The 16,173-nt window shown below is 47.3% G+C and overlaps 1 protein-coding gene across 2 annotated transcripts in view; it reads left to right on the forward strand.

The window, feature by feature from the left end:
• EP400 (E1A binding protein p400) overlaps positions 1-16,173 on the forward strand; it is a 306,993-nt gene that overhangs the window by 145,045 nt on the left and 145,775 nt on the right. For both annotated transcript variants that reach the window (XM_077293325.1, XM_077293326.1), the window contains exons 19-20: positions 1,598-1,764; positions 1,865-2,028. In XM_077293325.1, the coding sequence (XP_077149440.1) occupies positions 1,598-1,764; positions 1,865-2,028 (331 nt within the window). The remainder of the gene's footprint in view (positions 1-1,597; positions 1,765-1,864; positions 2,029-16,173) is intronic.

Consider the following 16,173-nt stretch of genomic DNA (forward strand, 5'->3'; position numbering starts at 1 on the left):
CGCCGCGTTCAGAATCGCCCGGTCTATCAATAAAAAAAAAGCATTACCCTGATCGCTAAACGGCGTAGCGAGAAAAAAGTTCAAAACGCCAGAATTACGTTTTTTTGGTCGCCGCGACATTGCATTAAAATGCAATAACGGGCGATCAAAAGAACGTATCTGCACCAAAATGCTATCATTAAAAACGCCAGCTCGGCACGCAAAAACTAAGCCCTCAACCGACCCCAGATCATGAAAATTGGAGACGCTACGAGTATCGGAAAATGGCACAATTTTTTTTTTTTTTTTTTTTAGCAAAGTTTGGAATTACCACTTAGGTAAAAAATAACCTAGTCATGTTAGGTGTCTATGAACTCGTACTGACCTGAAGAACCATAATGGCAGGTCAGTTTTAGCATTTAGTGAACCTAGCAAAAAAGCCAAACAAAAAACCAGTGTGTGATTGCACTTTTTTTGGCAATTTCACCGCACTTGGAATTTTTTTCCCGTTTTCTAGTACACGACATGGTAAAACCAATGATGTCGTTCAAAAGTACAACTCGTCCCGCAAAAAATAGGCCCTCACATGGCCAAATTGACGGAAAAATAAAAAAGTTATGGCTCTGGGAAGGAAGGAGGGGAGTGAAAATCGAACACGGAAAAATGGAAAATCCCAAGGTCATGAAGGGGTTAAGGGCACAAAAATTAAAAGTTGAAAATTGCAGAATTTCCCAAAATTTTTGCCAATTTTCCATTTTTTTTCTTAAATAAACGCAAGTCATATCAGAGAAATTGTACCACTATCATGAAGTATAATATGTCACAAAAAAACAGTCTCAGAATCAGTGGGATCTGTTAAAGCGTTCCAGAGTTATTACCACATAAAGTGACAGTGGTCAGAATTGTAAAAATTGGCCTGGGACATTAAGGTCAAAATGGCTCATTATAGAAATGTTTCTTAACTATTTTGTGTGGTATGACGATATGTTATAAGGGCATAAAAATTGGAATTTGCTGATTTTCCTACATTTTCACCAAATTTCTATAATTTTATAAATAGACGCAAATTTATATACCCAAGTTTACCAACATGATGATGATAATAATTTTATTAACATTGCGCCAACATATTCCGCAGCGCTTTACAAATTATAGAGGGGATTTGTACAGACAATAGACATTACAGCATAACAAAAATCACAGTTCAAAATAGATACCAATAGGAGTGAGGGCCCTGCTCGCAAGCTTACAATCTATAGACATGATGTACAATGTGTCACAAAACAATCTCTTAATCACTCTGAAATGTAGAAGCATTCCAGAGGTATTACCACTTAAAGTGTCACATCTCTGATTTTAAAAAAACAGGTCTGTTCCAGGAACGTGGAAACGGGCTTCGGCAGGAACAGGTTCAGCTATGTTTTTGTGGTTCAGAAGTGTAATCAAAGTAAAACATATGTGGCTGCCATCATGCAGCCGGGATCTGATCCATGCTGCCTATGCTTTGGGCAACATAAATCGAGTGACTGTTCCTTTACACTATTCACACTGTTTAGTGACAGTCATGCTACTGCATTACTAAAATGTATAAAGATAAAATATTTTTTTTCCTCCACAGAACCCAGATTTGTCTTTGTTTGGTCTTCTTGAGCTCGAAAACAAGATGACCCGTTATGAAGCTCAGGTGCTTGCTAAACGGAGAGTAACACGGAAACTTATTCAGGAGCTATACAGTAATCCTGAACCTCCTCCTCGACCAAAACGGGAAAAAATTAAACCCAGCAGGTATTTGATTTTTTTTGCAAATTATTGTAACTTTTTAGTATTTCCCTACATGGTTTTGCTTGTGTAAAAACTCAACTTTTCATCACTTGTTATGTTGTAGGTTATTCGAGACAGTGTTTTATGGTCAAAAGCCAGAAGGGCGAATTGTTGCTTTTCCGAGTGCACCAGCAACCCGTGTAGTGACAACTACATCCAATGCCAACCAGCATGGACAGGTCAGAAGGTCTCCAGTTACCACACCTGCCATTCTTCAGGGGACTAAAGGTAAGCCTTCATTTACACCAGTGCCCAAATTAGAAAATGAATCGCTTATATTGGAGCAAAACTAGATTTGGATAATTTATGCTGTTATTGCTCCAAAAGTGTGATAAATAAGAACCTCTGACAGCATTTTAATGAGTGGTTCTTTGTGTTGATCTGCTAAATGGATATCATCACATTAAACTATACACAACCCCTTCCTCTAACGTCATGGTCAGCAGTGCACAGATTCTCTGTATAATATGCTAATTAAATAACAGATCTCATGACATTTTTACTAGCCAAAAGGGGTAACTTCATTTTTAAGAGTCTTCATAGGTTGTGGATCCTTCACATAAGCCTCTTTAAAGCATTTATAGCCACTAAAAAAGTTACTGCGTCTCTTCTGATGGTACACTGTCAACCTACTGTTTTCTTTTACGACTTTTATAAGCTGCTTTTATAAGGGATAAGAGCCAAGATATTTTATGTGTTTTGATAAGATGGGTGGTTACTATTGCGAGCTGTAACATTACAGCTCATTTGTTTGCCTAGTTTTTTGCAGTGTATATATTATAGCTTGTATAACCTCTGACAAAAAAAAAATCAGTAGAACCCAAGAAGAATCTTTTTGTCTCCGTCTACTGCTGTAAATATGCAGGATTTCAGTACTGCTGAGGTAGGTCAGGCCAGTGCCAGTGATAACATTTATTGTCTTCACACCATCTTGTTGAAGATATACTCCTGTGTTTTGGAGGATTTTTTTTGCTAGATTAGATACCTACATACTTTTAATCTATTGAAATTGCTTCTGCTCCCCCTTCATGAATTGTCCCTTGACCTTCCAGTATTCAACAGGGCAGTATTGCTATGACTTTACTACATGTAATTGTCATAATGTTTCAGTAGGAGTAAGAAATTACATTTGAGCAGCTTGCTATCATTTCCTTTCTGTTAGTGGGATGTATGTGAGATATGTGGAATATTCAAGTTTATTGAATTTATTTAACTAAACTTACTCTGTCGCCTCATTGGGGGACACAGGACCATGGGTGTTATGCTGCTGTCCACTAGGAGGCGACACTATGCATAATCTGAAAAAGATTAACCGTGGCTCCTCCTCTGCAGTATACACCCCTGGACGGCATCAGCCTTCTCCAGTTTTTGCTTAGTGTCGCATAGGAGGCACACCTAAAAAATTTTTTTGTACTCCGTTTTTTTCCGACGGATTACATATGAAGAAAAGTGGGTCTTCTGTGAGACTCCCGGCATGGCTCCTTCCTTGACCCCTATTATGGGGTGCCCGGTTGAAGTCGAGATGGCTATTTCCCATGTCGCTCCTTCCCCAGTCCCTCGGGTGCTGGTTCGAAGTCGAGACCCCCCTCCTTCCCCAATTCCTTTTGGTTTCTGGGTTGAGGTCGAGGCGAGGATAAAGCCCCCTGATGGTCACAGCAGCACCCTCCCTAATCCCCCTCTGCGGGCATTAGGTTGAGACGCCTCAGGTAGGACCTGTACAGGCAGCACTCTGCAGCTCCCAGCAATGGGCCAGCACACTGCGCCTGCAACCAGGGACCCCAGCCCAGCTTCGGGCTCCTGTCGGGGCCAGGGGGAGTGCAGGCAGGCATGGCACAATAGAGACACAGGGCCCCCTGTGCCCCAGTCTCGGCTGTAGCACCAGCCCTATACTGTCTCAGGGGGACCCCTCACCGGGCCCCCCTTCCGCTTATAGCCCCACCGCTATCCTGCCGTTAAATCCGGGGGGGTCTGGTTCAGATCCGACCCCTCCCAGGCTTTCGCGCCGGCCTGGAGCCTTTCTGGGCATCGGGCATCTAATTTACGCTTCGGCCTAGGTGAAGCCGCCGCCTCCTCTCTGCCCCCCGGCCCGCCCCCCGGATGACAAATATCACAATCTACAGTGTCATAGGGGGGCGGATCGAGACAGAAAGGGCGCGTTTTTACACCGCTCTGCCGCCTTTTTCAGCTCTCCGCCCCCTTTTCTCCCCCTTCCTCTTCTTCTCGGCGGCCATTTCTGCTGCAGATTAACCCTGCATCTCCCGATCAGCAGGACCAGGCCAGCCAGTCTCCGGGGCACAGGACTGTGGATCTTCGGTGCTGGACCTAGGGGCAAACTGGTGGGGTAAGATCACAGCTGGGTTGTTTTACTCAGCTGTGAATCCATATTCCCTATAAGGCTCCCCTATAGGTTCCTCTGCATAGCTACCCCTGAAGGGTCCTCTGCATAGCCAGCCCTTCTGCACTCTGTGCACTATGCCGGGCTCAAGGTCCAAGAGAACCAGGCAGGACTGCTATTATGCATTCTGCACAGCCTGCAGGACCGCTCTCCCCAGTGGCAGCACGTACCCGCACTGCCGGGACTGCATCCAGACTACTGTGTCAGAGCCCCAAGAAGCCCCTGCCAATGCCGCAATCTATGACGCAGTCTATAGATAACATAACCTCCACATTGCTTCAGGCTCTGCAGAGTCATGCCTCGGCCATGACCGTTAACCAGCAAAGGGAGAGCTTGACTCAGGAACAGGACGACCCTGGCACATCCACGTCTAGGTCAGGACGCAAGCGGACCCATAGGTGAAGTCCATCTGCGTCATCCCATAGCACACGGTCATCCCCTTCTAGGGAGAGACACCATAGTTCCAGGTCATCTAGACCGTCCCCTTCCAGGGGCAGACAATTCAGATCTCCGCAAACTGACCAAAGAAGGCCTCCTCCCCAGGTCACCCAGCAGGGGATGCCTCAGTGATGCACATGATTCGGAAGGCATCTGTGACTCCGACTCAGACAGGGAAACGGAGGGGTCCCTGATCCCAATCCCCCTAGCAATACAGCGCTAGTTGAGGACATAATCTCTTCCATTCATCGGGTGCTGGACATTTCTGATCCACCACCAGAGGCCCCAGAACAAAAGATTTCCTTTGAAGGACCTCTGAAGCCGCCTAAGGTTTTCTCTAACCACCCAGAGTTTAAGGCGATCCTTAAAAAGCAGCTCTCACAGCCTGAGAAAAAATTCGCTAATCGCAAATATCTGGAGGCAAGGTACCGCTTCCCGCAGAAGGACACCAAGGAATGGACAGATCCACCCGAAGTGGACCCATCAGTCTCTAGACTAGTAGCACAGACCCTCCTTTCACTGCCAGATAGCTCAACCCTCAGGGACGCAGCAGACCGGCAGGTAGATCGCATGGTTTGTTCAATTTTCGAGGCTGCAGGTGCATCCCTGGCTCCCGCGTTCGCTTCAGTTTGGGCTGCCAAGGCCATTCTGGCCTGGGCCAAAAATTTACAAGCTGGCCTCCAAGCATCCGCTCCTGAGCTGTCGTACCAAGCGGTTAAAATAGCAGTGGTAGCAGATTACATGCTTCATGCCGCTCTGGATTCAGCAAGCGGTGTAGCGGGGATAGCATCAAACGCCATCACAATTCAGCGTATCCTCTGGCTGCGGGAACGGAAAGCGGACGCAGCCTCAAAGAAGTCCCTCACGCACCTCCCCTACCTCAGTGGGCAACTTTTCGGTGAACAGTTGGACACGATGATATCCAACGCCACCGGGGTTAAGAGTACCTCTCTTCCCCAACTGAAACCTAAATGCACTTACAAGAAGCGTAACCAAACTCGATTCCGATCCTTTCGGAACTCCTCGGGCTGGTCAGTCTCGCGTCCAGCACAAAATAGTAACCGTTCCCCACGCAGGGACAACTCATGATCGACGGAAAGGTCGGATAAGACCTGGCAGTCAGTCAAAAGCAGGCCAGTCTAAACCCAGAGGAGGAAAATCTCAGACTTTCTCCTCATCATGACTCACGGACTCCGGAAGACACCACACCCGTAGGCGGCCGACTTTTGCTCTTTCATCAAGTCTGGCTGCCTATTACAGAAGACAGGTGGGTCAGTGTAAAAGGACAAGGTTTTCCTCCTAAAAATGCTACATTTATAGTACCAAAAGGGGGAAACCACCTTACACCTCTATTGAGGTCCGATATTAACTATTATCCCGAACGTGGCTATTAATAATTAATATCCACTTAATACAACAACGTTATCTATTCCTTAAACTATACACTAACTGAGACAAAACCGTGTATCAGTAAAGGATATTTATTACACACACAAGTCTGCAGTCTATAGCATACATATATATTTATACTCAAGCTGGTGACTATAAATATATATATATATACACACACAATATACAGATACTACAACTCTTAATACAGTAATATCACTACAGTATGCAGTAATATAACAATATCACACAGTAATAATCCACAATATCCAGTAATATCACAATACCATAATATAAAAACCACAATTAACTGCCCGGTTACCCAGATCACACATGCAATATCAGCCCTCCCAATCTTCACCCTCACAGTCCATAGGTCAGACAACAACAACCTGTGTGCACCCGTCACCCTGCCAGACTTCACGTTACTCTCCTATAGCTTGATTCAGCAGGATTTTGAGTATGTCTGGCAAGATGAGACTGCTGGATGTCACAGTTTTTTTTTTTTTTTTCACGGACTCGGGCACTGGAAACTACTTTCATCAGACATGCATCAGACACGACTTCCATTAGGCTCTTCTGTAATCTAGATTGAAGATTGTTGATGAGGTTCCTCCATGGACAGATACGCAGATCTTTACTAGGCAGGTCAGAATTTCTTAAGTAGGGAGTGATGTCACAATACCTAAGTGGACTGCGGGAAAATTACACCATCTATTTCTAACCGACATTCAGTCCATCCCTTACGAACTTCACCATTGCTAGGGTTAAAGTGGCAAATACCTTAGAAGCTGTGGGGACCTGTCCCTAGAGAACCTCACTCTTTTTCCCCATTCACACAAAACACATATGTCACAATTCCATAATGCATATAGATACTTAAGCTAAAATAGCATGGCTGCTACTGATCCATAAGGCACATGAAGATCATTGATCCATGTACAGTTGGAGTTATCTACTGACTGTAAATGCATGAACAACTTCACATGAACACACTTACTGAGTATGTCAATGTACAGGTAGTCCTGGACTTACACCTAAAGTGTCTATATGCAGACATATAGAATTACTACATAGTCACAACAATGAATTTAACATCATTATTATATACAATATATATATATATTGGCTTCGGGGTAAAGGAATGGATTTTTCTTATGTCCTTAACCCCCTTCAGCAGCTGAGTTAATGGTCCTCAGCCTGACTTCCGTGCAGTTGGGTGTCCAGTCTTTTGGTCCTCCTGCAGATCATAAACAGTCCAATATATATAAAATAATGACCAGGAGGAAAATGACAGGACGAAGTGGCGTTGGATTTTATTACAGTCTCCTCCTCATGGCTGAAATCTGAGAGGAGATGTTTCAGCTTGGCACCAAATGTAAGAGGGGTGTTCTGGAGTCTCTCAGGGGCATCTGGGCAAAGGTCATTACTTCTTCACCGGAGTGATAGGTGCTCTTCTACATCCTAAAATGGGACAAAAGGAACAACACGCTCTTGGAGATCTCCCAGTGCAGTTAATAAACATCCTTATTTGATGTTTCCCTGTCCCCTCAAACTCACTCATTCTTTATACTTTTACTTCAGGGTGACCTCCCCCTGTTTACCTTTCTTGAACTGCCCAGTAATTAGCTAATGCCTCAACTCTCCTGAACCCCACAAAATGAATGCAATTTTCTTTTCCTAGTCAATTGCTTCTGTTTTCTATACAGACACCCCTACCGGTTTTCCACAATTCAAAAGAGAAACATACAACCCTCGCAGCTACTTAACACCCTAGGAAAATTAAATGTTACACTAAGGGTACTGTCACACAGTGGCACTTTGATCGCTACGACGGTACGATCTGTGACGTTCCAGCGATATCCATACGATATCGCTGTGTCTGACACGCAGCAGCGATCAGGGACCCTGCTGAGAATCGTACGTCGTAGCAGATCGTTTGGAACTTTATTTCGTCGCTGGATCTCCCGCTGTCATCGCTGGATCGTTGTGTGTGACAGCGATGCATTCGCTTGTAACCAGGGTAAACATCGGGTTACTAAGCGCAGGGCTGCGCTTAGTAACCCGATGTTTACCCTGGTTACCAGCGTAAAAGTAAAAAAAAAAAAACGTACATACTCACATTCCGGTGTCCTTCAGGTCCCTTGCCGTCTGCTTCCCGCTCTGACTGACTCCCGGCCGTAAGGCAGTACAGAGCACAGCGGTGACGTCACCGCTGTGATCTGCTTTCACTTTACGGCGGCACTCAGTCAGAGCGGGAAGCAGACGGCAAGGGACCTGAAGGACACCGGAATGTGAGTATGTACCGTTTTTTTTTTATTTTTTACTTTTACGCTGGTAACCAGGGTAAACATCGGGTTACTAAGCGTGGCCCTGCGCTTAGTAACCCGATGTTTACCCTGGTTACCCGGGGCCTTCGGCATCGTTGGTCGCTGGAGAGCGGTCTGTGTGACAGCTCTCCAGCGACCACACAACGACTTTCCAACGATCACGGCCAGGTCGTATCGCTGGTCGTGATTGTTGGAAAGTTGCAGAGTGTGACAGTACCCTAAACCACACTGGTCTAACAATACATTTCACTTACAAAAGAGCAAACTTAGCAAATAGAAGAAGAGTAAAAGAAATTAAACAAAACAATCAGGCCAGAGGCCAGAGTGAAACTCTTATAAGCTGAGTTTACATCAAGGCCTCACTAGCCTCCCTGGTTGTAATCGGCCATTTTGAGGAGTCTGCACATGGCAGGGCACAGACTGAGAGAAAATGCCATTATGTCTGTGATAATGCCTGTGCTCCTTGACAATATTGCTAGGCCCCTCACAATTACTTGTGCAGTAAGGGTACCGTTACACTAAACGATTTACCAACAATCACGACCAGCGATACGACCTGGCCGTGATCGTTGGTAAGTCGTTGTGTGGTCGCTGGAGAGCTGTCACACAGACAGCTCTCCAGCGACCAATGATGCCGAAGTCCCCGGGTAACCAGGGTAAACATCGGGTTACTAAGCGCAGGGCCGCTCTTTTACTCACATTCCGATGTCTGTCACGTCCCTCGCCGTCAGCTTCCTGCACTGACTGTGTCAGTGCCGGCCGTAAAGCACAGCACAGCGGTGATGTCACTGCTGTGCTCTGCTTTTACTTTACGGCCGGCGCTCACAGTCAGTGCGGGAAGCTGACGGCGAGGGACGTGACAGACATCGGAATGTGAGTATGTAGTGTTTTCTTTTTTTTTACATTTACAATGGTAACCAGGGTAAACATCGGGTTACTAAGCGCGGCCCTGCACTTAGTAACCTGATATTTACCCTGGTTACAAGCGAACACATCGCTGGATCGGTGTCACACACACCGATCCAGCGATGACAGCGGGTGATCCAGCGACGAAAGAAAGTTTCAAACGATCTGCTACGACGTACGATTCTCAGCGGGGTCCCTGATCGCAGTAGCGCGTCAGACACAGCGAGATCGTATGGATATCGCTGGAACGTCACGGATCGTGCCGTCGTAGCGACCAAAGTGCCACTGTGAGACGGTACCTTAAAGGGAACCTGTCACCACGTTTTTGGAAGATGGGATAAAAATAGCGTTAAATAGGGGCAGAGGTGGGCGTTACATTAGTGTGTGTGTTATGCGTTTATTACCCACCTAAGTTGCCGAAATAACTTTGCAAAGTCTCCGTTTTCGCCTGTCAATCAGGCTGGTCAGGTCACATGGGCGTGGTGTCTTCACCCAGATTTGGCGTAGTTTTCCGTTGGTGGCGTAGTGGTGTGCGCATGCCCAAAGTCCGGAATCCTCTTCCAGGGGATTTAAAATAGCGCGGTGTTCGTTATTGCATTGGTGATCGGTGGGCGCGGCCATCTTCCTTTGGCCGCGCGTGCGCAGAAGCGGCGCTCTGCTGGCCGCGGCTTCAGGAAAATGGCCGCGGGATGCCGCGCGTGCGCAGATGGATATCGCGGCGGCCATTTACTGAAGCCGCGGCCAGCAGAGCGCCGCTTCTGCGCACGCGCGGCCAAAGGAAGATGGCCGCGCCCACCGATCACCAATGCAATAACGAACACCGCGCTATTTTAAATCCCCTGGAAGAGGATTCCGGACTTTGGGCATGCGCACACCACTACGCCACCAACGGAAAACTACGCCAAATCTGGGGGAAGACAACGCCCATGCGACCTGACCAGCCTGATTGACAGGCGAAAACGGAGACTTTGCAAAGTTATTTCGGCAACTTAGGTGGGTAATAAACGCATAACACACACACTAATGTAACGCCCACCTCTGCCCCTATTTAACGCTATTTTTATCCCATCTTCCAAAAACGTGGTGACAGGTTCCCTTTAACAGTTTCTTGCAGTATGTCCAAAGTGACCACACTTAAAACCTTTCACAGAATAATATTTCCTCTCCATCACTGGCCATTTGCAGAACCTGGCAATATGGCCGGAGCCTGCACAGGCATAACATCTAACACATGCCATGCCTGATTTAGGGGCCCGGACAGAACATACCTTCTTCTGTCTGGAACTTTTAAACTCTTCCATTTCTAAGGATGCACTCTAAACAACGTTACGTTTGCACTTTCTTTGTAATTTGGTCAGCACATATCTGTCATTACTATTCGTTATTGGATCAAAATTTGATAAAATATTTGATCCCTCACCTGTTACATCACTCCCCCCTTTTTGCCCTGCACAGGGCACAATTGGTCGGGGATCTGACCTTGTTTTCAGAGACAAAGAGAAGGCCGGCACCACATGTGAAAAATCATTGATGATATTTTTCAGACTAGTAATCAGTTGGGAGCTGATATCCAGCTCCACACTGCACTGACTAATAATGGCATCACTAGCTGCTGCAATTTCCTTCACAGCTCTGATCTCAGCCCCAGACTGAATCAGCTAGGCTTCCATATCAACACAATGATTTTTCTTTTTCAGCAGTTGTAATTCAAGGCTAGCAATCAGCTTTTCTCTGTCCACATTATACTGATTGTTCTCTGCCAGTTGTGTCTGTAAGGCACACACTCTCTGCACGCACATTAGTCACACAACACTGGCAGTAGAAATTTGGGGAATCTGCATTACACAGGGATTCCTCATACACACACATCAATTTAGCTAACATTTGTAGTCAGAAAGAACTACACACACTATGGCGCTCGCCACAAGGGGGGGGGGGGGACACGAGTTGGTGGCAGGGAGAGTGGGCAGTGGAATAGAAAACCCCTAGCTGCTGGAACCACACAGGATCTGTGCCTATCCTGGGAAGGAAATGTAGGTAATAAAATATCGCAATGCGAATAAGGTGGACCGCGCTCAGGGGTGCGTGTACTATGGTAATGGACAGTAGGAGGCTAACAATAGTATACGATAAATGGTACTTAGATCGCTACTTAATGCATAGACCTGCTGTAGATGACATACGAATCAAAATGTCATAGATGTATATGCCCGTATCGGCTATGCAGAAGGTGCTTACTGTGATTGCTACGCTATTCCAGCCTCCTGAGTGGACCCCGACCTGGAGTCCGCTGTGAGGTATGCTCCATGTGGTATACATGTGGGGGATATACCCAAAACATGCACTAAACACATCTCTATGTAAAGATATATATTTTGGGGCACTTCCCCTTCTACATTCCCCCTGTTGTCGAGAACATGACAATGAAATGACAATGAGGGACGTTTTGTGCTGGGATTTATTTGCTTACTCAACCCCATTTATAACTAGTGACCGTTCAGGATGAAATGAAGCATAATACTGCACTTAGGTACCTAGACATCATCCACACGGCCGTCAGCTCTTCCCTGCCGTTCACCGTAACCCCCATCTCTATCCACAGAGTACACCTTCTTCTTTCTTGGAGTCTTATTGCAGTCTTCAGTCTCTGTTGGGGATATACCCAAAACATGTACTAAACACATCTCTATGTAAAGATATACATTTTGGCGCACTTCCCCTTCTACAGTCAGGGAACTAGTGTCTTCCGGATACAAGATAGAGTTCACCTCCAACCCACCGGACCGATTCTTCCTCTCTGTCCCCCCAAAACCACCAGCTAAGGCTCATGCCTTCCAACAAGCGGTCTCCTCGCTTTTTCAAGCAGGAGTCATAGTACCGGTCCCCACGGCCAAGCGCTTGTGAGGGTTCTACTCCAATCTATTCATAGTCCCCAAGAAAGGAGGCAGCGTACGGCCCATACTGGACCTAAAACAACTCAACAAATATGTACGGGTCTGCCACTTCCGCATGGAGTCCATCATTGCATCCATGGAGAAGGGAGAATATCTTGCCTCTGTATACATACAAGACGCTTACCTACATATACCGATTGCACCTGCCCATCAGAGATTTCTCAGGTTCGCAATCGACCAGGACCACTACCAGTTCGTGGCTCTCTCGTTCGGACTCGCCACGGCTCCCAGAGTGTTTACCAAAGTCATGGCAGCCACCATGGACGTCCTGCACTCCAGAGGCATAGTAGTCGTTCCATACTTGGACGATCTACTCATCAAGGCTCCAACCTTCAAGGACTGCGTGCTCAGCGTCTCAATCACAATCGACACTGAGTCGCATGGGCTGGTTAGTCAACTTACAAAAGTCATCACCAACCCCGAGTCAGTCTCTGACATTCCTGGGAATCCTATTCAATACCTCCAGGGGTCTAGTGCTCCTTCCCAAGGACAAGGCACTGGCTCTCCGCCTAGGAGTTCGCACCCTCCTCCGCAAACCCCCTCGATCTCTTCAGTTTGCCATGAGAGTCCTCGGCAGGAGGGGGGGGCAGCAATAGAAGCGGTCCCATTTGCCCAGTTTCACCTCAGACCTCCAACTAGCCATTCTCAAGTCCTGGGACAGGAATCCCTTTTCTCTCGACAGGGAGTTCCAGCTAACGTTGTCAACCAGGAGGTCCCTGCACTGGTGGCTCAAGCCAACCTCTCTAGCAAAGGGGAAATCCTTTCTCACAGGTCAATGGAAGGTTCTGACCACCGATGCGAGCCTGACGGGTTGGGGTGTGGTGCACCTACACCACAGGGCACGTGGTCCCCAGTGGAAGCGACCATGCCCATCAACATCCTGGAAATTCATGCCATCCTCCTGGCATTGATGGCCTTCCATCACTTACTAGCAGCCTCTCACATCTGAATACAGTCGAACAATGCCACGGCTGTGGCATATGTGAACCACCAAGGGGGGACCCGCAGCGCCCAGGCGATGCGAGAAGTGTCACACATCCTCCACTGGGCGGAGGTCACAAGGTCGGTTCTCTCGGCGGTCCACATTCCGGGTGTGGACAACTGGGAAGCAGACTTCTTCAGCCGACAAGGAATAGACTCGGGAGAGTGGTCTCTCCATCCCGAAATTTTTCGCCAGATCTGCCATTGCTGGGGGACCCCAGATGTGGACCTAATGGCATCCCACTTCAATGCCAAGGTCTCCAACTTCATGGCCAGAACACACGATCCGCAGTCGCTTGGAGCAGACGCTCTGGTTCAGGACTGCCCCCAGTTCCAGCTTCTGTACATTTTTCCACCTCTCCCCCTGTTATCCAGAGTGGTGAGGAAGATCAAGCAAGAGGGAGTTCCAACCATCCAAATCGCACCGGACTGGCCCAGACGTACATGGTACGCCGACATCGTACAATTTACAGCAGTCGCCCCCTGGCGCCTCCCCGACCGCCCGGATCTTCTATTACAAGGCCCATTCTACCATGAGAACTCAGGGGCCCTCAATTTGACTGCGTGGCTCTTGAAACCTGGGTTCTAACCCAAGCAGGGCTCCCGCCAGATGTTATTGGGACCATGATCAGGGCACGGAAGCCAGCCTCTGCCAAGATCTTTTACCGTACCTGGAAAGCTTTCTTTACCTGGTGCAAATCTCATGGCCAGACCCCATTCCCTTATTCCCTTTCCAAACTACTTGGTTTTCTCCAATTGGGTCTGGAGGCCAAGCTGTCCCTGGGCTCGCTTAAGAGTCAGGTGTCAAGCCTCTCAGTGCTCTTTCGAAGGCGCATTGCTACCAAGCCGCAAGTAAGGACATTCCTTCAAGGGGTTTCCCGATTGGTTCCCCCCTACAGACGACCACTAGAAATGTGGGACCTCAACCTGGTCCTGACAGCATTGCAGGAACCACCCTTCGAACCCCTTAAGGAGGTCCCGCTCCGCCTTCTATCCCAGAAGGTGGTTTTCCTGGTGGCAGTCACCTCGCTACGCAGGGTGTCTGAACTGACAGCACTCTCCTGCAGACGGACCTTCCTGGCTTTTCACCAGGACAAGGTAGTTCTCCGTACGGTCCCATCATTCTTTCCGAAGGTTGTGTCCAATTTCCACCTCAATGAGGAACTTTCTCTGCCTTCCCTTTGTCCGGTCCCATTTCATAGAGTGGAGAAGGCTCTGCATGTGCTTGACCTTGTCAGGGCATTGCGTATATATGTGTCTAGGACTGCGTCCTTCCGGAGGTCTGATTCTCGTTTCCTTCTTCCGGAAGGCGGCCGCAAGGGTCTGCCAGCTTCCAAAGCTACCCTTGCCAGGTGGATCACATCCACCATACAAGAGGCCTACCCCCTTAAGAATTCTCTTCCAGCCGGTATTACGGCACACTCTACACGGGCGGTAGGGGCCTCCTGGGCCATTCGGCACCAGGCTTCGGCACAACAAGTGTGTAAGGCGACCACTTGGATTAGCCTACACACGTTTACTAAACACTTCAGGGTTCATACCCAGTCCTCAGCGGACACGAGCCTGGGTAGATTTGTTCTGCAGGCGGCGGTGCCCCAATTATAGGGGCCTGTCTGCACAATATTCGTCAATTGCTTCCCACCCAGGGACTGCTTTAGGACATCCCATGGTCCTGTGTCACCCAATGAGGCGACAGAGTAAAGGAGATTTTTGTGTACTCACCGTAAAATCTCTTTCTCTTAGCCTCTAATTGGGGGACATAGCTCCCACCCTGTTGCCCTTTCCGGGCCGTTCTTATGTTGAGTTCTCATATTGTTTTCTTGAGCTCGTACATAGTTGCCTTCTTATAGGCATGGTTATGTTATTCATGTTACGTTCCTCCTAATGCTTTTGCACAAAACTGGAGAAGGCTGACGCCGTCCAGGGGTGTATACTGCAGAGGAGGAGCCACAGTTAATCTTTTTCAGATTATGCATAATGTCGCCTCCTAGTGGACAGCAGCATATCACCCATGGTCCTGTGTCCCCAATTAGAGGCTAAGAGAAAGAGATTTTACGGTGAGTACACAAAAATCTCCTTTTCTGGTTCACTTTTTATATTTAGCAGACTCTTAAATTGCCTGCAAAAGGATGGAAGCCTTGGTCCTGAGACTCACTGATCATGCAGTAGACACTCCATTAAGTGCTCAGCAGACAGGAGCACACCGCTCCTGTCTTGAGTGCTCACACAGATCACAGTACAAATTCAATAGAAAGCTTAGGTTAGAAAGCAAATGCTCTCTACTGAATCCTTCTGCACCAAAAAACGACCCCCACAGGCCGTCCCTGAGCACGAGAATCTCATTAACTGAAAACTGCAAATACAGATTAAACAATAACCACAAGACAGATTTAATCAACCAACGTTTAATTGTAATCAGTGTAACAGCGCCAACCTGACAATTTCTGGTGACAGGTTCACTTTAAATTCTATGTATATTTAAGTGGTCTTTTGAATGGTCAATGGGGGTCTCAACTCTTGCATCCCTGTTGATCTTCATTTTTTAGGCCCCATATTGTTCTGAAGATTTTGGGTACCTACCTTAAAATCTTTCTCGGAGCCTTCATTGGGGATACAGGAAACCATGGGTGTATGCTGCTGCCACTAGGAAGTTGGCACTATGCAAAATAAAATTTGCTCCTCCCCAGCAGTATATACCCACCAACTCTCAGGAAGCTAATCAGCTAGTGAGAAAACAGTAGGAGAAGCAACAGGGGTACAATTATCATAACATAACCACAATAAACAAGGGTGGGTGCTGTGTCCCCTAGTGAAGGCTCTGAGAAAGAGATTTTACGGTAGGTACCCAAAATCTTCATTTCTCTATCACTTCATTGGGGGACACAGGAAATGATGGGACTTCCAAAAGCATTCACAAGGGTGGGTATAAGTAGTACTGTCAAATCAGAGCTCGGATCACTGCTGCTTGCAGGATCTTTCT

Source organism: Ranitomeya variabilis, chromosome 1 (genome assembly GCF_051348905.1).
Source record: "Ranitomeya variabilis isolate aRanVar5 chromosome 1, aRanVar5.hap1, whole genome shotgun sequence".
Taxonomy (NCBI): domain Eukaryota; kingdom Metazoa; phylum Chordata; class Amphibia; order Anura; family Dendrobatidae; genus Ranitomeya; species Ranitomeya variabilis.